A 21,694-nucleotide genomic window follows, 5' to 3' on the forward strand; every position below is an offset into this window, starting at 1 on the left:
AAAGTTCCAGTCAGGCTTTTCAAAACCTGATTTACATCCTGTGTTTGTTTTGCAGGGAGTTTCCACAATGGAGAAGAGGGAAGATGATAATCATGGCATTGATCAAAATGCAGGTCAGAGCATCACGCCAAGAAGAAATACAGGAAACCTTAGCAACTCGGTAATGTTTCTGTAAAAAAAAAGCTCATATGTTACACAGAATATTGTAATCTATCGTTTGATTTTGTCCAAAACAGTGTTCTGATCATGCTGGCATATCATCAATACTTCTAAAGTCTTGTCACAAAACCGGCATGAAGAGATAAAAAGATAAAGAGCATCTCATTCAATTTAATCACAGTCCATGATAAAAATTAAACAGATTTTGGGCCAGCTAAAAACTACATGAGGTTACTTGCTAGTTGCATTTTACCAGACAAGCAAAGCCCCGTAGACATAATTTGGAATTTTTACACAGGAATATAAAATTTACCTTTGGAGTTTTCATAATTGCCACATCATATTCAGTAGGTTTTCCACATCACACAAGAAAGTCCAGAAAAAAATCCACTCCAACAGCATTTTCCTCTGCAACTGCTGATGCACAGAAGTAGTTCAGGCTACAACTTTCTATTCTAATGTGAACTGTCTCACAGGCTGTGAAATACTGAATTAGCCTTTGCAAAATATCTCTTCAAGAAACAGGTATCTCTAGGCAAAACTTGGTTCAGGTGTGAATCTGTATCATTTATGCCAACTTCTGATTCTGCAATGCGTAGACTACACTCTACTTTTCTTCACAGACTAGAGAATAAAAGTTACTTAGGCTATACATTCACTGTTAAAAAGACATGCTTTTGTCATCAGATAAACACATAGTAGCTATTTAGCTAAAAACCCCTAATGAAGACCGTGCCCTTTAATTTTACAGTGAGGCACTGTAGGCAAGACAGACATGTGGTGGGAAACAGGCTACTTTGTCTCTAATTAGGATTTTACAGCAAGATAGCAGTGTACCTTTTCTATCTTTCTGTTGAAACAAAACATCTATGTATTACTGAAGATGCAAACAAGACTTGCACCTACTTACCCTTGCATTATTTACAAGTAATACCTTCTTTGAATTGACCCCTTAATCAGTTTCAATGTAATATTTGATTCTTAAGAATAAAACCAGATAATATTGCTGAGATAGAAATATCTCCTGTATCCTAGCAGAATACTAATTTAACACTTTAAAACTACTAATATTTGCCTTCCTCAAAACGGAAAGTGCCATTTCACTTCTTGTAGGTCTGGACATCTGCCACATTAGCCATTCTAAAGCAGAGTCATTGCAGCATTGGTTCAGTTTTACTTTATATTTCATGGGAATATTAAAGGACTTAAATACCTAATGTTATCAGTTCTCCACCCCTGATGAGCTGTCTGCTGTATCAAGCGAAATGTCCTGCTGTTGATACACACATTTTCATTTTGTATGTATACTGATCATGTACCTCTTTCATGAACTATAACTATGAGACAATCTTTAAATATTTTATCTCCATGTAAAACAGTTTACAAAGTAACACTAAAATGTTGTACTAGCTTAGTTCCTTCTAAAGTCTGTGATAATTCCGTCAAGATCTTTTGTGAGACTAGAATCAAGCCATGCCTACTTGGCAGCAGAAAATTCAGCTTTTTAAACTGAAGTGACTCAGTTTCACAAGATTTCATAAAAGTTGAGAGGACACTATTATAGTTGTGAAGGAGAAGAAGACTACAGGACCTGATTCTGGAGATGACAGATGTGCAACTTATCTAATGAACTGGATCCCAAACATTTCTACTTACATTCTTATTCCCCCAATTAAATGTCATTAAAATAGCAGTGACTGTATGAAATGTTTTATTGTCTTGACTCTGGATTCTGTTACTGTGCATATTATTTAGGCTACATCATTAAGTCTGTAGTTGAAATTTGACATTTGAAATCTGTAGCTCATATCATAAGAAACCGTAATGATGCTTCACATAATGTACTCCATCTTCCCTTGCAATGTAGTTAACTTCCTGGAATTAAAATCTATTTTGAAATCACAACAGATAATGTATGAAGAATGAGAAATCTATGCTAAAAGTGTGTTGCTCAACTACTGAATATGCTGTTTGAAATGTTACGTTTTCAAGCTACCTTGTGTTTAATAGTGTGCATGTTTTGTATCTGGTTTCAGTGCAGTACAGTGTAAAAGCCATGATGGCAAATATTGTCATTACTGAAGTTTTTAATCTTCTTTTGAACTCACTTGGTATTTCCTTTCTGTCCTTTCCAGGATGTGGATATGCAAGTCACCAATCCACCAGAAGCAGCTGCACTTTTTAATTTACATCAAGCACACCATTTTGGTGAGTTTGAACACTCTTCAGAACAACACTGCAAGCAGGATCTGTTCCCCAAGTGGCACTTGCCAATGAAGATAGCATCAGTGATCTCATTATTAACATTTATTTACACTTCTATGAGAGATGTCATATATCCTTTTATAACCAGAAAGGAAAATGTTTTCTATAAAATTCCAATCCTTGTCATAAACAAAGTTTTACCAGTGGTTTCAATTACCCTTTTAGCACTAGTATATTTACCAGGAATATTAGCTGCTGGTTTCCAGCTGTACTTTGGCACCAAGTATAAAAGGTTTCCCCAGTGGCTGGATAGATGGATGTTATCAAGAAAGCAATTTGGACTTCTCAGTTTCTTCTTCGCTACAATGCACGCCTGCTATAGCCTATGCTATCCAATGAGAAGATCATACAGATACAAGCTGCTGAACTGGGCATTCCAGCAGGTATGATGGGCTTGCAATCACCAAGCCTTCTGTATTCAAAAAATCCTTGTTTTGGTCATTCAAACAAATCTGAATGGGGGGAAAGCCATTTTCATAGTCTTCATTTGATTTTGAAGCAGATCTCCACAGAGCACTGTTAAGGAACGGAGCAGGACCTAGTTGTCAAAGCATGTAATAGCGAGTCAAGAGTGATCACAGCTATGCAACTGTGTATTAAATAAGTAACTTTCTGCATTTGGGATTTTTTCTCTCACTGTAAAATGTATGTAATTATACCTGCCTCACAGGAACATTTTAAGTCTTTGGCACGCTATTAGTTTAGTGTGGTTTAATCTTCTCTGCACTGTGCAATCTTTCTACAAAAACTGAGCACACAACATTTTTAGACATCTTTGTAAAGTGAATTAGCCAGCAATGAAGGAGGGCTGAGCTAAATCACAATCATCTGTATTTGCCACAAAGTAAATTTGTGAACACGGATGGCTCCACAATTGGGCTGATGCACACTAACTTGTTAAAAGATAGAATTTCAATTATGCTTCTGAGTCATGGGCAATAACCAGCTTACAAACCTAAGCCCCTCTGTGACTAGAGAGTTCCTAATACTTGCGTATCACCTGGAGTGCCATAAACATTACAGTATAAGGATTATACCAATATAAGGTATAGACTGCAAATGTACATTTTTATTACCTTCAAAGTCTAATCTAGAGTTTTATTAAAAGCAGCCTTACCGGTAATCTGACTTGCTGACTTGAATGGATTGCCAGAAATTTCCTTGAGATTCCAGTCTTCAAGATGCATAAATTATCATATTTGGGGCATACTACATCATGGTGATCACTGGCCGTGGTGATCAAAGGGCTGTTGTAAGTAGTTGTAAATAGGAGAAACTTTGACATCAGTCCATTAAAATCACAACCTTTTCATCCATACCAACCATTGTATTCAGTGCAGCTGAATGTACCAAGTTGTTTTTAAAAAAATAAAGCTAAAGAGCTATCCTGACAGGATATCATCATTAAGAATGCCTGCTGAATTAGCTCCCTAAAATAATGCTGTTAATATATTTCCTGTTGTTACAGTCTCCCAGATATGGTATTTAGCTAGAGATGGAAATTTTTGTCATAGATCAAGATTTCTTCTGCTGTGAAGACAGGCTAACAGGTCTCAGAACCAGTTTCTCCTGGGCCAAGACACTGATGAAGTCTAAATTCTTCTCACTTAAGGCCCACTGTTGCTCTGAAGATACTAGTGGAGACTTTGTAATCAGAAGTAAAGAGCAGTTACATTCAAAGATATTCGAACAAACAGAAATACCCTGTTTCTTGGCTGAGTTCCTGAATATCATTGTGAAAATATCTGTATTTCACACAAACGGCTAAGTGTGCCAGTCTGTCATTTTAAATATGGTGTTCTGTTCTTTTACCAGGTCAAACAAAAAAAGGAAAGTGCCTGGATTGAACATGATGTTTGGAGAATGGAGATTTATGTGTCTCTAGGAATTCTGGGACTTGCTTTGCTGGCCTTGTTGGCAATTACATCAATTCCATCTGTTGGTCACTCTTTGACCTGGAGAGAGTTCCACTACATTCAGGTATGCATAAATGTCATTATTGCATGTCATTAATCCTCATTTGTAAGAATGTGTCTTACCAACTAAGACCATTAGGAGTTAAAAATATCAGACACAGAGGAGTTAGTGAAACCAGTCTAAAAGTTAGTTCCATACTCTTTGTTAATTGCTGTGCAAGAAACATTCCTTTACTTTGTTATTTTGTCAGGAGAAAAGGCTGTCAGGGTATAAAATGGGAAGAAAGACATCTCCAAATCACATTTTTCTCTTCTGACTTTGTGAGCAGCAGCAGTTGTCTTTCAGGACCTATCCTTAGGTCAAAAACCTCCAGTGCTGAACGCATTTTAGTCACCTTCTGGGTATCTTATGTTTCAGGAATGTCCTGTCTCCTGCTGAATTTGAAGTAGGTGGTATTGAACCAGACAGCGCTGTTGCCATACAACACACTAAGAATTGCTTGTTGCTCTCTTGGAGCTGTTTTGAAAATTCTTTTTCTGCCAGCCACCAGGTGGCCGAAAAGTCCAGGAGAAGACATCTGCCCAGTAACACATGCAAAGATTTTCCATTTGCGGCTTTATTAGCTTCATAACCCCCACCCAAAAGGTGTATTCTGAAAAGGAGACATCTTAGAACAGATGCATAGTAAAATCCAACCAGTCCTGAGTTTTCTACAGATGTACTTGCTTTGTTCATCGAAGTATTTGGTTTGCTCTTAGTTCTCCTGTATCGTACACAATAATAATCAGGAATAGTTCTGCTAGCATCAATATGATCACACTAGAGTATTGAATTAGGTCCCTGAACACCAAAATCTGAAAATTCAATAACCTACTAAGTACCTGGCATTTGAAAATTTGATCTGAATTTGAAAAGTAGAACTGAAATGTGTATCTTTGCGCAATTAGTGATTTGAGATTCTGCCCACTCTATGAAGTACATCATTTGTAGGAAGAGTTTTCAGCATTAAAGAGAATACATATGGACAGGTCTAGGAGGGAATCTTCCAGTGCATGACTACTTTCAGTATTAAATTAGTATGGTGAAGAAACCCAGAAGAGTAATACTACTATATTGGATTAATTTTACAAATAACCTTTACGCTCGAAAATCAGTTTCTGTGGATTTAGCAGTTGGAAAGGCAGTGTTTGACTTCACTGATGAGTAATTCTATTTTTCCAACAATACCAAATTGTTATGCAACAAGAAACTGAAAATTACTAGTAACTCTGCATAGTTGCCTTTACTTCTCATTTTTTTTAGATATCCTAAGCCATTTATCACTGTATGTGGAAAGAAAGACTTCAGTTTCCTATTGTTGTGCAATTGCTTTTGTCATAGTACTAGGCTTACTAAGGTTTCTGATTTGCATTGACCTTAACATTTTTCTTTGCAAGTAATTAAGCCATTTATAAATCTGCTTTTGAACTCATTTATCACAGAAATAAAGTAATTTAGGATACAGATGGCATCTATAAATTGTGATATTGAGAACTGACCCTTTTTCAAGAATAGTCTGTAATCTATAATCTCGTCTGTATATTAGCTAAGTGTCATAGCAATACTTGAAAAATGTGCCTCATCTGTTTTCCCTTACAGTGGCATAGAGGGGTGTAATTGGGTTCTTGAATTAGAGTCTTTAAATTTTAGTTCAAAGCCAATGGCATTTTTTCTTTGATTTAAGGGTGTTAGTTGAGGCCATTCCTGATTTCCCTATTTGCTTAACAGAGTACTCTTTTTGCCAAGTTGGAAAAAATAGCTTACTATTTTCTTTCTCTTTTTCAGAGCAAGATGGGATATTTAGCTCTGCTGCTGTGTACTGTTCACGCACTGGTGTTTGCTTGGAATAAGTGGGTTGATGTTAATCAGTTCATCTGGTATACACCACCTTCATTTATGGTAGCAGTTTTTCTTCCTATTGTAGTTCTACTTTGTAAATGCGTACTGCTCCTCCCATGTTTTAGGAAGAGGATAAAAAAGATCAGATGTGGTTGGGAAGCTAACACACAAACCAATCAAACCAGCATGACTTCTAGACTGTAGATCAAATATCGACATTTCCTTTCCATATATATAAATAATGCTCAATGCCATGAAATGTTCACTTGCAAGCTCTGTTTTCACATTCTCCATAGATGTTTCTTTTTCACTTTTCATTTTGACTTCAGGATTATGGGATACTTGATGCAATTTGAACCTTTTATAAGGCAGAAGATGGAAACATTCCTTCTACACGTTAATCTATTCAGTGTTCTGGTTTTGTTCATTTCTTCTGACTCACTGCTTCTAAAATCCAAGGGCTTCACTGCCTCAATCCTAATCCTTTTGTAGGCAAAAGCAATCATAAATCATTGCTCCAGGTGAGCACAAAAAGTAAATAAATTATTACACCACAGAACCCAGGAATGCTTTCTGTTTCCACAGCCATGTTTGTTCCTTTGTTACATCTCAGTATTCTAACGGGACAACTAGAGTATTTATCATCCCATTCCCCCTTATCACCTGCATCCTATGTTTCAGTCTACAGAATGGGGACCTTGACACACGAGCCAGACAGAAACTGTGTATTCCCTCCAGGTCTTGAACTTAGACAATTGGGCAAGCAGAATTGCAGGGAACTTTACAAGGTAAATCTCTCCTGAGGCTTCGGCACAGTCTAAAAAAAGATTTTTTAGACTCAGATCTCCATTTTACACAGGACTAGGTGTGTCTCTGTTTACTTAAAACTATAAAACATTTCCCATTTTTTATTCCATGAACACGTTCTTTTGTTTCTGATGCTGGAAATTTTCCATGCTTTTGACCTAAGCCTGCAGCCTTTGACATGTGCTAAACTTTATTTGCACAAATTATTCCAGTGGGATAACTCACATTAGGTAAATGTGTTTTACTGTTTACTCTAGGGCTAGCGCAATTGTGTGATTAGAAGAAAAACATTAAAAATAGACATTTGAATCTTGACATTGATTTGGTGAGATTTTCATGCAAAATGGCTTTCAAATGCATTTGCTTTTACAAAAATATTCATAAAAGCTAATTAAACCTTTCTTTCCTTATGTTGCATAGATCTGGCTGAATGTTTTAAGCAAATAATTCATTTGTTATTATCTATTTTTAAATATCATATGCAGTAGTGAATATTTTCACCCAGCATCAGGAACATTTCTGCCAGTCTCCCTGCATGAGTTGACTAGGACATGGACTGATGATGCCATCTATTGCCAGGATCATCTGAATGAGAATTGTAATTGGTAATGGCTGCGGTATTAAAACAAAGAGGAAAAAATGTATGTGTAAAAAAAAAATATCCAATACATGGTGCTAATGATTCTGTTGTACATTTGTGGACTTTGTACACTGAGCAGCAATAACATAACATAAATAGCTACAGGGATACTACATTTTGTATTTTCCTGGTTATAACCCCATTCAATTATTGTAACTTAAAAGTTGGCCTTGTTATTTGCACTTAATGTAGTACTGTGAAAATAACTGGGGACATAGCAGCCTGTATAATATAGACTGAAGAGAAATGAGTGGCATTGTGTATCAAATCAGTAACACATGACAGAGGCAAACACTCTCTAAAACACTGGAAGCTAGCCTGCAATGTGAATCTGAGAAATTTCTAACAAAACAGAAAAAGTGGGGTTGTCAATGCGTTAGCATTTACATTTCTATAAATGAAATAAATCTTTTAGAGTCATATTAGGGATGAAGAATAATATTCACCAAAGGCTTATTCAGAATATTACCTGCACTTTGTTGTCAGGAGTCATAAAAATATTATAGAATTCGTTTTCTCATAGAACAGGTTGGGGCATGTGCAATGATAAAGAAATCCCTTTGTCTTCTGTATTATCCACTAACTACTCATAAAGTGTGCTCAAACTTACCAATTAGGACAAAGCTGAGACTAAATACTCCAAGCAACCACTGATACGCATCCATTGAAAAGAATGACATTTAGTTTTATCAAAATATGTATTAAATTGTGCTCTCCAGAATCAACCCTGCTGCTCTCTTATTTAGAAAGTCTTGAGAATTTAATTCAATCTCCAGCTTTGTTAAATTCTGGTCAAACAGTTGGACTAATTGTTTACAACTGGTCAGAGAAGCCAATTAACCCTGTGACACAGAGGAATATAAGTAACTTCAGGGGTAACAAAGCATGTGGCACAGAAAGCAGAACTAAACCTTGATAACTGAAAGCAGGTGAATGATGAGATGCCTTGGAAGAAGTTATTCATATGGCATGTACAAAAAAAAAACCCCAAGGCAAATTAATATGTGTATGCATTTAGAGAGCAAAATAGTTCAGGGGTGTGATAATGGGCTTCAAGGCTTTTCACCTTACTGTCAGCATTACCAACTGAAGTCTTTTGCATAAGTGCTCTGTTATGGGTCAGCTAGGTTAGTGAGCATTGAGTAGAGAAGTATGTCAGTATTGATATGAAGTTAACAGAAGCTGGAAGTTAAGATTTCTGTGCCTTCAGAGTCTGTATCTTACTGTACAGCAGCAGGATTTAGGCTGCTAAGTCACATTTGAAAATGGACCTTTAATTCCGAAGTTGGTTTGGCCCTTCTGAAATTTTTGTCCAAGTTCTTATAATATTCTCTTTCTGAACCTGTAAGATATGTCTCATTTGGAGACTAACAGACAGATCCTTATTGCAGAAATCACTATAGGTACTACTGTTAGAAAACAGGCCAAGAACTTCATGAACATGTAAATGTATTTTCTATATTCAACACTTCTTAAAAAGGTTTTGAGCTGCAGGTAGGAACTGTTGTCTGTACCATGGTATTTACTGCATAAAATCTGAACAAGGCACATCACAAGCACAGAACTCCTTTCAGGAAATGCTAAAGAAAATGTATGTACATCTTTATTTATCTTCTATTCATGGTGTAGCAGTGATAAATTTAGATTCATCCCACTTCCTATGGCTGAGAAATTGTGTCCTAATGAAGCATTCTATTGTAATACCCTGCTCTAGGCAATTGTTACATAAGGTAAACTAGCATAACTTCATTCATTTCAATCTGCTAATATGCGCTGAAATCCTCACAAAAATTACATGTGAAAACCAATTTCAAGATCATCACATACTGACCTTTGGTGCTCATTGTTTAGCTGGGAACAACATTAAGCACACCAGATTTTTCTCTCTAGTATTGCCCAGGGGCAAACCCAGAAGTGTCTTCTGCTAGCTGAAATTTGCATCTGTCTACAAAAGCTATTCCTAAAATCACAGATGACATCCAAACATTCAAGCAGTTTTTTCCCTACTGATTGTCTCAAGTAGTAGCCAGGTTTTCTGCGTCACAGCTAGCCATTTCTCTAGAAACTACCGCTGAATGCTTATAGCCAGAATTTGAGACCTCATATCAAGTCTCTTCCCTGCTTTGTAAGTCTTTAGTAAACTACTTCTAAGTAACTCATTTCCCAATCTGCAGAACTGGAGGAGTAATACTTTACAGGACATTGCAACAGTATTTTCAACTTTTTAAGGCTTTCACATAAAATAAGGAGGAGAGTCATGTAAGGTCTATAAAAGGCTACAGAAGAAAATGTTAGTGACAGTATTTTATTTCTCCCTTTGTAATAGACATGACTTAGTTCAACACTAATTAAAATAACTTCATATGTACCTTTTAATTTATGCTTATGTACCTATTTCAAAATTCAGTGTATTAATAGGCCTGTATACAACTATAATACATAAAATCAATGTATGTGCAACTTTTAGGCACTTATTTGTATAACAATGATTACTTTTATAAAACTGTACCTCATTAAATGCTTCAATGTACGTTGTATCTGCCATTGTGTCATACATCCAGGGTATAAGAATAAAAAGGCACAGTAGGCTCTAGAAGAGCTGCTGCCATGAACAATAAAAATGGCTTCAGTCAGGGGGAACCATTCTGCCCATGCTGGTGCAGAGCCTGGAGTCTCCAAAGGAAAGAAGACAAAGATGAGAAAAGCAAAATGGACACTTTCACAGGGGAATGTAATGAAAGCACACTTTTCCTGACAGATCTTTTACCCGACAGACTGCATATTCTAGCATTCAGACGAGATTTTGTGAGAAGGAAGACAAAGCTGAGGCAGTTGTGTAGTGCTTTGGAGCGAGGCCTATGATCCCTGAAAACACTGATCAAAAACAAGGAAAAGCTCAAGAACAGTGAGGGCATTGAGGAGGGGAAAGGAATACAGGCATATTTGGGGTAAGACTCCATCACTCTAGTGTAAGTGGTTCTGCAGTGCCTCTATGAAGGCTGCAAAGCACTTCCTTCAGTTGTTATATGTCTCTGATGTATTTAAGTCAGAAACATAGAATTGAAATGCTGGAAAGATATAAATTGTTGAAGGGATTTGAGGAATTTTATGCCAAGTTTACCTGGGATAGCCAGATTGCAGAATACTATTCCCAAGTAGTGGTACCAACAATCAGTGCCCAGGAAACTAGCGCCCGGGCTGTGCTGGCTATGGTTTAATGTAAATTCCTGATGACAGCAGCATTTACTGTAAGCCGTTCCTCCCTTTGGCCATTCTTCTCTGTTCTGTCAGTTCTGCAGGTGTTTAAAGCTTGAAGTTAATCAGACCAGGGAATTGGATCCAGTTGAAAAGTAATGCAGAGAAATGAGTGATGCAGCCAGGTTCATACACTGGTCTGATTCACCTGGTAGCCATGTATGTATGCCAGCAGGAAGGACAGGGAGAGCAATGGCATAAAGGGGCAGCTTAACTTAAACCAGCTTAAACTGCATGGTTGTAAGTGCTCCTAAAATTCAAAACTTAAGTTATTTAATCCTATTTCAGTAGCAAGAATGTTTCATTTCTTCACATATTTGTGATGTTTCCCATGAATCAGCAAGCAAAAATGTGTTCTAGAAATTGTCACTGGAAAACATATAAAACTGACTGACCTCTATGTGACTGTGGACTGCGTGGCCTCATTTGTAGAGATGATCTCACATCTTCCCTTCTTTTCTGCTACATCCATAGTTTCTATTACTGTCCCTTAATATTATGAAATGTTAATGATAACTATTTTTAAAATTCAGACTAATTAATTTTAAGCTGATTTTCTTAAAATGACATTAAATTAATAATTCAAAAGAACAAAACAAAAGTATTTTTTAAAACCTGCTGAATCCACCCCTGGAGAGTGTAGTCTACTGTGGTCACTCAAAGGCTGATCATTGTCATTGACTTTTTTCAGTAGTGCCAGGATTTCTTGATCCCATCAGCATGCTTGTTGCTGATGGCAAAATAATTTCTTTTGATAAGACCTTGGACTCCATTAAAAAAATCTCATTTAATTCAGTTGCATCACAGGGGGTTGGGGGGGGAAACCAAGCAGCCGCAGATGGCTGCCTGCCACTGCATCCGCGCGCCGGCCCCCTGGTTAAAGAGTTTGAGGACCCCTGATCTAGTCCAACCCGCTGATAGAACAGGTTCACCTAGAGCAGGTTGCTCTAGAGCAGGATCATGTCCAGGCGGGTTTTGAATATTTCCAGAGAAGGAGACTCCACAGCCCCTCTGGGCAGCCTGTCCCAGTGCTCTGTCACCCTCAAAGTAAAATTTTTCTTCATATTCAGATGGAACTCCCTGTGCTGCAGTTTGTGCCTGTTGCCCCTTGTCCTGTCACTGGGCACCACTGAAAAAAGCCTGGCCCCAGCCTCTTGACACCCACCCTTAAGATATTTGCATGCATAGGTAAGATCCTTTCTCAGTCCTCTTCTCCAGGCTAAGCAGGCCCAGCTCTCTCAGCCTTCCCTCATAAGAGAGATGCTCCAGTCCCCTAATCCTCTCCATAGCCCTCCGCTGGACCCTCTCCAGCAGTTCCCTGTCCCTCTTGAACTGGGCAGCCCAGCACTGGCCCCAGCACTCCAGGTGCTGCCTCACCAGGGCAGAGCACAGGGGCAGGATCACCTCCCTCAACCTGGTGGCCACACTCCTCCCAATGCACCCCAGGATCCCACTGGACTTCTTGGCCCCAAGGGCACCCTGCTGGCTCATGGGCACCTTGCTGTCCACCAAAATCCCCAGGTCCTTCTTTCTCCACAGAGCTGCTTTCCAGCTTACCTATGAAGATGTTATGGGAGATAGTGTCAAAAGCCTTGCTGAAGTCAAAAGTAGACGACACCCACTGGTCTCCCCTCACCTATCTAGCCAGTCATTCTATCACAGAGGGCTATTAGATTGGTGCAAGCATGATTTCTCATTGCTGAATCCATGTTGACCACTCTTGATAACCTTCTTTTCCTTCACATGCTTAGAAATGACTTCCAGGATGAGCTGCTCCATCAGCTTTCTAGGGATGGAGGTGAGGCTGACTGGCCTGTAGTTTCCTGGCTCCTCCTTCTTGCCCTGTTTGGAAGCTAAAGTGACATTGGCTTTCCTTCAGTCCTCGAGCACCTCTCATGTTCTCCGTGACCTTTCAAAGATGATGGAGAGTGGCTTAGCAATAACATCTGCCAGTTCCACCAGCACTCAGGGGTGCATCCCATCAGGGCCCATGGATTTGTGGATCAATTAACCAAACTCTATAAAGTTATAAAACAGAAATCCACAACTACTTCCAGTAAACATGAGGCAACAGAAGATACATTTGTTCTGTCTTTATTTGTTTCTTTCTTTTTATATATATTTCATCTTTGAAGCACAAAATTATATTACTGAGATAAATATGTTATGTCCTTGACCTGGTTAAAGATGTGTAGTCCCTGTGGGACTGGCAGAATACTACCACTGCTACTGTTTGAAGTATTTGGTCCATAAATTTTATCTTTTGGGCTCACTATTAAAAAAGAAGTGAGGCAAGTGTGAGGGTTTGAGTTTTTTTAACTGTACAGTCAAATATTGTAGTTTGTAGTCATGTGCAGTCTTTATATACAAGTTTACACTGTTTTGTTGGATGTACTCCACTGAAAAAAAATTCCATATGCATGTCTTAATTACTTGAAATACTGAGAAGTATCTTATTGCTGGACTTAAGGAATGGCCACATAACCCATCTCTAATTTTTTCTCTGCCTTTTTTTCCAGTCCTGCGACTCGTATATACAACTGAATGGCATTTCTCTCTTGCCTGTCCACCTGAACCTCTGCATATACCAGAATAACTTTTGAACAATGCATCTCATTTATGCCAAAATATTTTAGGTATTCTAACAGGAAAACCTTAAAAAAAAAAAAAAAAAAAAAAAAAAAGAACCAAAAAGCCAGAAAAGGGAAAAAATTATCCACTTGCAGGGCATCTCAAGCATCTCTGCAACAGTTTAGCATCTAACAATTGTTTGATGGCACCCATAATTAAAATAATCATGGCTTTCTCTTGTGCCTTCTAATTTGCAATAGACTTAGTACATTCACAAGGATATGAACATCCTAAATTATTTATTCCCAAATAATTATTGACAGACAAAAGGGCATTCTGGGGCAGAAGAAGGCTGGGACTATGAAGCTATGCAAAGAGGTGTTAATATGGAATGGGAAGGAACAGGACAACTGGAGAACTGGGACAAAGAAGAAAGGAGACTGCAAGCACTCAGATTTTCTTATGAGAGGAAAGACTAAAGGAGCCCAATGGATGTTAAAGGGGGAAAATAAGTAGGTGGAGGATACTAAATGAGATTAATGCAACATCGTCAAGATAGTAGGGAACAGAAGTCCTTAGTCAGGAAGATGGGTAAAATGGAGAGCAAGTAAATGGCTGATGGGAGAGAGTTTGAAAAAAATGAAGTGAATCCTTGAAACAGAGGGATGGGGGCGGGGGGGTGGTGTTGGTTATCCACATGGAGCTGTGTGTGTGCAGAGTATGGCCTGCAGAACCTAGTAAATTGCAACCAATTCTCCATCCCTGAAATACCATTTGAGGCATGTCCGGGAAAATCTGTTCAAATTCCACTGATATGTATGAACACCAGCAAGGTTATAAGTGGTTCTGTGACTTGGAGGAATTATGCTCTGAGATGTAGTCCTATGACTTTGTTATGGATGAAGAACATACTGTCTCTGAAGCTGGGGAGACATGAGTCATAGATATTGCTCCACTTTTCATAACCACCTAAATATAAACTGAGCTAACTTCAAATAGATTGTACTTATAGTGGAGCAGACATGGCTACTTTACTTCCCGGTAAAGTGCACAGTATGTTGTGCTAACTGAAGGAAAACATTTCTGTAAGACGCAATGAAGCTAAGCCACTCTTACACATTACTTACGCAAAATAAGGACCAAATGAAACCAGAATTAGATGGTGCATTAGGCTATATTCAGAAAAGTAATTCCTAAGAACTTCGGTTTTATCCTTGTTCTGATATCACTATTTCATTGCAAATATCTAATCCTCACCATTTAGTTGTTGCAGAGGCAAAATTCCCAGTGAAATCAGTGGGACTTTCACTTAGGTATTCAGTCAGGTTTGTACCCTGAAGTCACATAAATACTTCAGGTCTGCGTTCTCCTTGACACAACTACCAATAAATTGTTCACCTTCTCCAGTGTTTGGGATGAACTCTATTCTGCTGTGTACCCTCCATCAAGACAGCCTTATCGAGGGAGCAGAACTAAAATTTATTACCATTTCTCCATTACCAGAGCCTGGCCTGGAGCACTCCATACCACAACACAGCAGTTGACCCATGAAATCTCCTTTTCACCAACCGTCCAGCTTCTATCAGGCCTGATTTAACATCCTGTGCTTGCTTAGTTATTTCTAAGTTCTGTCCTGAAAACTCTTGCATATAATTGGGTTCTTACAACTTTCTGACACGGAGGTGCCAAAAGCATAAGGGAAAATTGCTGGTGGGGAATACCAATGGTGAGGAAGAAAAAAATTAAGTACATAGGGTAAGTGGGAATGGGATACCCTTAGCTATTAAAATGAGGTGAGGGTGGGTGAATGAAGCAGGGGGAAACTGAGAGCCTAGAAAAAATTTTGGAGATGGAAGCGAGGTTATCATATATTGACTGGCCCTTTTAATGCTCTTTTCCCTTTGTTTACTCATTCCTCCCTGATCCACCTTGATCCCTCCCTCTTTGATCCTTTCCCTAAACATCCCACAGTAACCCTTGAACACAATCCCCTTAAAATAGCCCACAATAGTTTTCATACCATTCTTTTCCCCTTGCATACCCTAACAAGTCCCACATCCTCTTAGGAAAACATCTCTTTAGTTCACATTACATTTCAGGAAAAAAGAGTTTCTTCCCTTGATCGTCTTGGTGGGTTTCACCCCAGGGACAATGATCTGGTCATTCCCCTTGGATGGTCTTTGCAGTAGGCAGTTTGGCTCTGTTTTCATTTATTATCTTTCTGGGGTTCCCTTGCCTGTTATTGCTCCTCTGACCCTTGTTGGGTCATTGTGTTCACCATGATTAGCCTTTGATCATTTAACCTAACAGTACATAGAAGAGCATCTCAGATGATCAAGGTATGGAGCAGCTGCTTTACAGGAAGAGACTAAAAAGGAGGAAGCTCTTCAAATGAGAGGGGAGAAGGTGGAAATGGATAAAATCATGGTTTACAAAATATTGAAGATGGTGGCTAAGATAATCATTAACTGTTTTTCACCAAATCCATGTTACTTGGACTACAGAGGATTCAATTAAACTTGTAGGAGATCAGTTTACAACTGATTAAGAAAGTACATCTTCATGCAGTGGAGAGAACCTCTGGAGCTTTGTGCCGTGGAGGGCTGTGGAGGAAACCGGCACCAGCAGGTTCAAAAGGGAGTTAGACAAAATCAGAAACCACAGCCTCTAAAGCAACACTAGAAGGACTTCGCAGGCATGTACCCTATGACATCGCTAAGACAAGTTGGATTTGGGAGGAGAATACAAAATACAGTGGCCAGGTTTGCATGCTCTCCTTAAATAACACTTGTTTTGCTGCTCTTGAACATGTACTAATGGGTTAGTAGGGTGTTTCTTCAAAAGGAAATATATACTCCAATAGGAAATCTCTCAGACTGATACACTCTTAAGTTTTATGGCTGGAAAACAAATGTGTTGGGAATGACAACTTAAATCCTGAAGAAAAAGCTATTGCCTTGATCTTGGAAAGAACTGCTTAACTCTCAGGCTCTGTAGCAACTCACTGGCCTCAGTTCATTTCTGTGGAATTAACCACATAAATCTTCACAGGACTGGGAACAATATTAGTATTTCATTGTTCTATAAAGATACAGATTTTCTTCTCACAGTGCTAAGTTGCTGTTGAATTATGACAGTTTCATTTTTTTTTGTCAGGGAATATTTTACACAGCTGGCATGGTCCCATTCAGTGAAACAAAATGTTCAGCATGAACTAACTGAAAACGTAACCTATGACAACATGTATATAATAAGATCACAGATATTTTACATGTTAAATGATATATTTCTACATCTTCACAACCATGATGCTACATACTACACAGTGTGATCTTGATTAATTTTCATTTTGCTTCTGCTCTCAAGAAAAAACTGTGGTTTGCAGCTTTGTGAAGGAAATTTGAACTCAAAGAGCTAAAATCCTGTTGATAAAACAAACACACTAGTCTTAGGCTGTCAAATGGTGGCCAAGTCACAATCTAGCCTATGCTTCCCTCAGCTACTTTAATATTCAGGCAAGCATTGCCTTTTAAATGAGCTTTTCAGTTTTGCAATATCCATGCTTCACTAGGAAGTACATGTGTCTGTTCTTGGTTAACAAGTCAACTGACTGAAAGTTTTGCTCTTGATTTAATTGTTTGCATTATAAAAATAATCTGTTTTTTCCCCTGGCTTTCAGTTCAACAGTTATTGCAGGCACAAGATCACACTTTTAGAACCTACTGTCACACTTTATATATGCCTTCTAAGATGAATAGCCACAAACCAAGAAGAAAAAATCTGACCTTCTATAGCTTACACCACAAAGCAAATCTTGTTTCAGAGTTACAGGGAGAAGTGGAAAGGTCATACGTAACCTTGTGCTCAACACAAAACCAAGAACAAAGGTCCTGAAACCCCTTAACAGGGCTTCAACAATAGCTATGGAAAACCACAGTCAGAGAAAGCTAGGAGAGGTTTCCTTCCTTCAGCTTCTTTCTGGTAAATAAAATTAATCTGCTAGATCATAAAAGCAGAAACAATCCTCACGGGTTTTCTACTTGCATTGCCTTTGAAATATAATTGTAAGCCTGGATCTCTTGTACTTTTGCTTGCTTTGAGTTTTGGGTTGGTTTTTTTTGTGGGGGTCCTCTCTTTAGGATGAATCACCCTTTCTCTCCATCAGTTACCAACAATCCTGGCTAACCAGGGAGGTCCCAGTTGACTAGAGGTTAGCCAATGTAACACCCATCTACAAGAAGGGCAGGCAGGAGGATCTGAGTGTAGAGGAATTCTAGAGGAATGAAGCTGGGTTAATTAGCATTGATAATGTACAGCTGCGGGCTGGCTTCAGGGGCGGTGGGTTGGCTGATGTGGATAAGGTGCAGCTGTGGCTGGTTCTGTTAAGTGGTTAAATAGCTCTAAGGGTATAGGAGGTGAGTAGTGAATGAAGAGAGACCTGGAAGAAGCAGAGCCTGGGATAGTCCTGGAGGTAAGTGAGGTAAGGAGAAGGATGCAGCAGAGGCAAGAAGCAGGGTGGACTGGCCTGAAGAGGATGAAGAAACAGCACGAACAATAGATGAACTGTTGAAATCTTGTGGGGGATTGGTGGCTGTGCCGGGGAAAGGTGTGGGAACTACTTATTGAAGCCAACCTGTTATGGGACGGTAAAAGCCTTGTTGCAGCTTGATAGTGCTGTGACAACTGGTGCCCCATGTGAGGCTCAAACTCAGGACCTTCAGATTACAAGACTGAGTGTAATGAGCAGTGACAGCAATAATGGCTGTGCCAGGGGACATTTGAAGTTTTGAACAGTGACAGCAGTGCCCAATGTAGCGAAGACGGGTGAGGATAGCCTGCAATCCAGATCGCACTGAGATAGGTGGGAAGAGCCTGGGGATCTGGACAGTAAAGGTGAGCTGTTGGGATCAAAGGGAAGGAAGCCTGACTGCTGTGGAGCTAAAAGATTGAGGGTAATGAGCGGTAGTGGTGGAATACACAGCCAGACATGGCAGCAGCCCACAGCAGCAGCAGGTCCAGAGTGGGTCCAGCTAGACAGCAGTGATGGCTGCACTGGGGGAAGGTGCAGGAGCAGTGCGGTGCCATGGGTGGCTGCTGCTCAGCCTGGCAGTATTCTTGCTGGCATTTATGTACTCGTTGAATATGTCTCCACTCATAGAAAAAATGGGCAACCATGGGGATGTTGAGAAGCTTGTTATGATACGGAGTAATGTATTAGTGCTATATTCTTAATCTTCTGCTGAAAGCTCCCTTGGGTTACTGTCCAGTGTGACCCAAGATGTGAAAGGATGAGGTACTAAAGCTCACCAGAACCCCCCTCTGAATAAAACAAAATCCCAGATCTCAAGAAAGCAGATGAGAAGAAAGGTGTTCAGCCCCCAGAAGCTAAAAAGCCCAAGATAAAAGTGAAGAAGGAATATGTGTATGAGTTCAGGGACAAAATGTCTGAACTGTGAGAAGGTTGTGATGATTAAGTACCTAAGGCATGAAATATAGGAGAGGCCCTGGGAGAAGAAGGGGGCCCAGATGAGGAGAGGCTGGCTGGAAGAGGAGCCCAGAGAAGGAAGCCTCCAGATGCAGCAGAGGCAAGAAGCAGGGTGGGCTGGCCAGAAGAAGATGAAGAAACATCACAGACAGTAGATGAACCTTTGAAACCTTGTAGGGGATTGGTGGCTGTGCCAGGGAAAGGTGTGGGAGCTACTTATTGAATTTAACCTGGTAAGGGATGGTGAAAGCCTTGTTGCAGCCTAGTTTTGCTAGTGCTGTGACATCTAGGGAGCTACAAGTCTGGCAGCCTGACCTCAGTGCCAGTGAAAGTTATGGAGCAAATCATGCTGAGTGCCATCACACAGTACGTGCAGGCCAACCAGGGGATCAGGCTCAGTCAACATGAGTTTATAAAAGACAGGTCCTGCTTGATGAACTTGATCTCCTTCTACAAGATGACCCACCTAGTGGATGAGGGAAAGGCTGTGGATGTCAGCTACCTTTGACACCATCTCCCACAACATTCTCCTGGAGTAACTGGCTGCTGATGGCTTGGATGTGTGTACTCTTTTCTGGGTTTAAAGCTGGCTTGATGGCTGGGCCCCAAGAGTGGTGGTGAATGGAGTTACATCCAGCTGGCAGATGGTCATGAGTGCTGTCACCCAGAGCTCAGTACTGGGGCCAGTTCTGTTTAATATCTTCATCGATGATCTGGACAAGGGGATTGAGTGCACCCTCACTAAGTTTGCAGATGACACCCAGCTGTGGGGGAGTGTTGATGTGCTTGAGGACAGGGCAGGAAAGCTCTGCAGGGAGATCTAGAGAGGCTGGACCAATGCACTGAGGCCAACTGTCTGAGGTTCAACAAGTGCCAGGTCCTGCAGTCGGGTCGCAACAACTCCACACAGAGCTACAGTCTTGGGGATGAGTGGCTGGAAAGTACCTGTTGGAAAAGGACCCGGGGGTGCTGGTTGACAGCTGGCTGCATGTGAGCCAGCAGTGTGGCCAAGAAGGCCAACAGCACCCTGGCTGGTGTCAGAAACACTGTGGCCAGTAGGGCCAGGGAAATGACTGTCCCCCTGTACTTGGCACTGGTGAGGCCACACCTCAAACACTGTGTTTGGTTTTGAGCTCCTCCCCTCAAGAAAGATATTGTGGTGCTGGAGCATGTCCAGAGAAGGGCAATGAAGCTGGTGAAGAGTCTGGAGCACAAGTCTTGTGAGGAGTGTCTGATGGAACTGGGGTTGTGTAGCCAGCAGAGGAGGAACTCAGGGGGGGATATAAATTGCTCTCTATACAAGTACCTGAAAGGAGTTTGTAGACAGGTGGGAATTAGGTCTCTTCTCCCAGATAACAAGCTACAGGAGGAGGAGAATAGACACATGTATTCTCCCTCTCCCAAAGGTGATGGCATCTTTTCCTTTCTTTCCTCCCAAACTGACATTAAAACCATAATTTAATTAACATATATGTTATGTTAAGTAAATTAACATATATTTATATATTATAAAAATAATAAATGTATTGAAATAAGTTATTTAATATTTTTTTTAAAAACCAAGATCTTGTCAAGTAAACAATGACATGAGATTAATTGAAAAATCAGATGGAAGCAAAAAACAAAACTACAATTTGTTTCTAAAAAAAAAAAAAAGGAAAAATAGGGTTTTCTGTTAAGAAATGAGCTGTGTTGAGGGTAGTATGCCAAAACTATTGTATTTGCGTTTGCTGCCCTGATAGGAAGCAAATTTTTGTGTTTCTTTTCATTCTCTTGCCACAGGGAAATCCCCGGGGCTTTGCTTTCCACTTGCCAAGAGGAAGAACCAGAATATCTGTTTCCATTTGCCAGCTGGAAACTCCTTTATGTTCCATCCCTTTAAGGAAGAAATAATTATGCACCCTGGACTTTGCTAAAGGAAGAAAAACACCTGCTAGGAGAAAATAATCTCCTTTTTTTAACAGATTGTATAAGAGTTCTTTAACAGGCTGAGACCTATGTTACACATAGGTCTTTGTATATGATTTGAGAGATCTGTAACTACCCAATTTCACCCTCCCACAAGACACATGGTTCAATTTTCCAGAGAATTTAGGTATATAGAAGGAATGTATATACCCTTGCTCTCATGCTAAACTCCAAGCAAAACAGGAACTTCTTTATGCTTCTCCTGCTTGAATGGGTCAGTTACAGCAATGAAAAGGAGCCTGTAGTTGCTCCAGTTCCAATTTCAAACAACAGTATTCAAACTGAAAAAAACCCAAAAGTGCAAGGTAAACATAGGATTGAGTTAAACCCTGTAGACTCCCTTGATTTTAATTTTTAAATGTACTAGATATCAACTTAGTGGTAACTGTTCAACAGCCTGGTAAATGACTGTGACTCAAAAATTTCCTCATCTATCCCTGTGCACAAAGGCTAAAGCTAGGTAGGTTTGCACATAGTGAGAGGAGAAATAACTGGAGAAGAAATGAACAATGTAACTGAGAAATGACACTGAATGACATCTGTGGGAAGCCAGGTGGGTTAAACATGAAGGCCCAGGGTCAAAGCTAGCACATCCTACATAGCACAGGCTGTAGGACTGAACCTGTGCTGCCTTTGCAACAGAAAACGTAGCTAGTGAGCAAGTGCAGGCCAAGCCACAGCACAAGAAACAACAGAATTCAAGGATCATTAACTATATGCTATCTGCATAAGAAGAAAGCCCTTGCCTT

The 21,694-nt window shown here is 39.8% G+C and overlaps 1 protein-coding gene across 13 annotated transcripts in view; it reads left to right on the forward strand.

Annotated features, from left to right (window-relative positions):
• STEAP1 (STEAP family member 1) overlaps positions 1-20,503 on the forward strand; it is a 34,548-nt gene extending 14,045 nt beyond the window's left edge. For 7 of the 13 annotated variants that reach the window (XM_080383131.1, XM_080383129.1, XM_080383127.1 and 4 more), the window contains 4 exons: positions 56-160; positions 2,295-2,807; positions 4,240-4,404; positions 6,166-10,196. In XM_080383131.1, coding sequence (XP_080239257.1) covers positions 68-160; positions 2,295-2,807; positions 4,240-4,404; positions 6,166-6,423 — 1,029 coding nt within the window. In that variant the 5' untranslated portion in view covers positions 56-67 and the 3' untranslated portion in view covers positions 6,424-10,196. Of the gene's footprint in view, positions 1-55; positions 161-2,294; positions 2,808-4,239; positions 4,405-6,165; positions 10,197-11,991; positions 12,521-13,440 lie in introns of those variants that run through there. The other 6 variants (XR_013927497.1, XR_013927498.1, XM_080383132.1 and 3 more) reach the window with 6 other exon arrangements.
• The last annotated feature ends 1,191 nt before the right edge of the window (positions 20,504-21,694 follow it).

Source organism: Falco punctatus (genome assembly GCF_963210335.1).
Source record: "Falco punctatus genome assembly, chromosome: 4".
Taxonomy (NCBI): Eukaryota; Metazoa; Chordata; class Aves; order Falconiformes; family Falconidae; genus Falco; species Falco punctatus.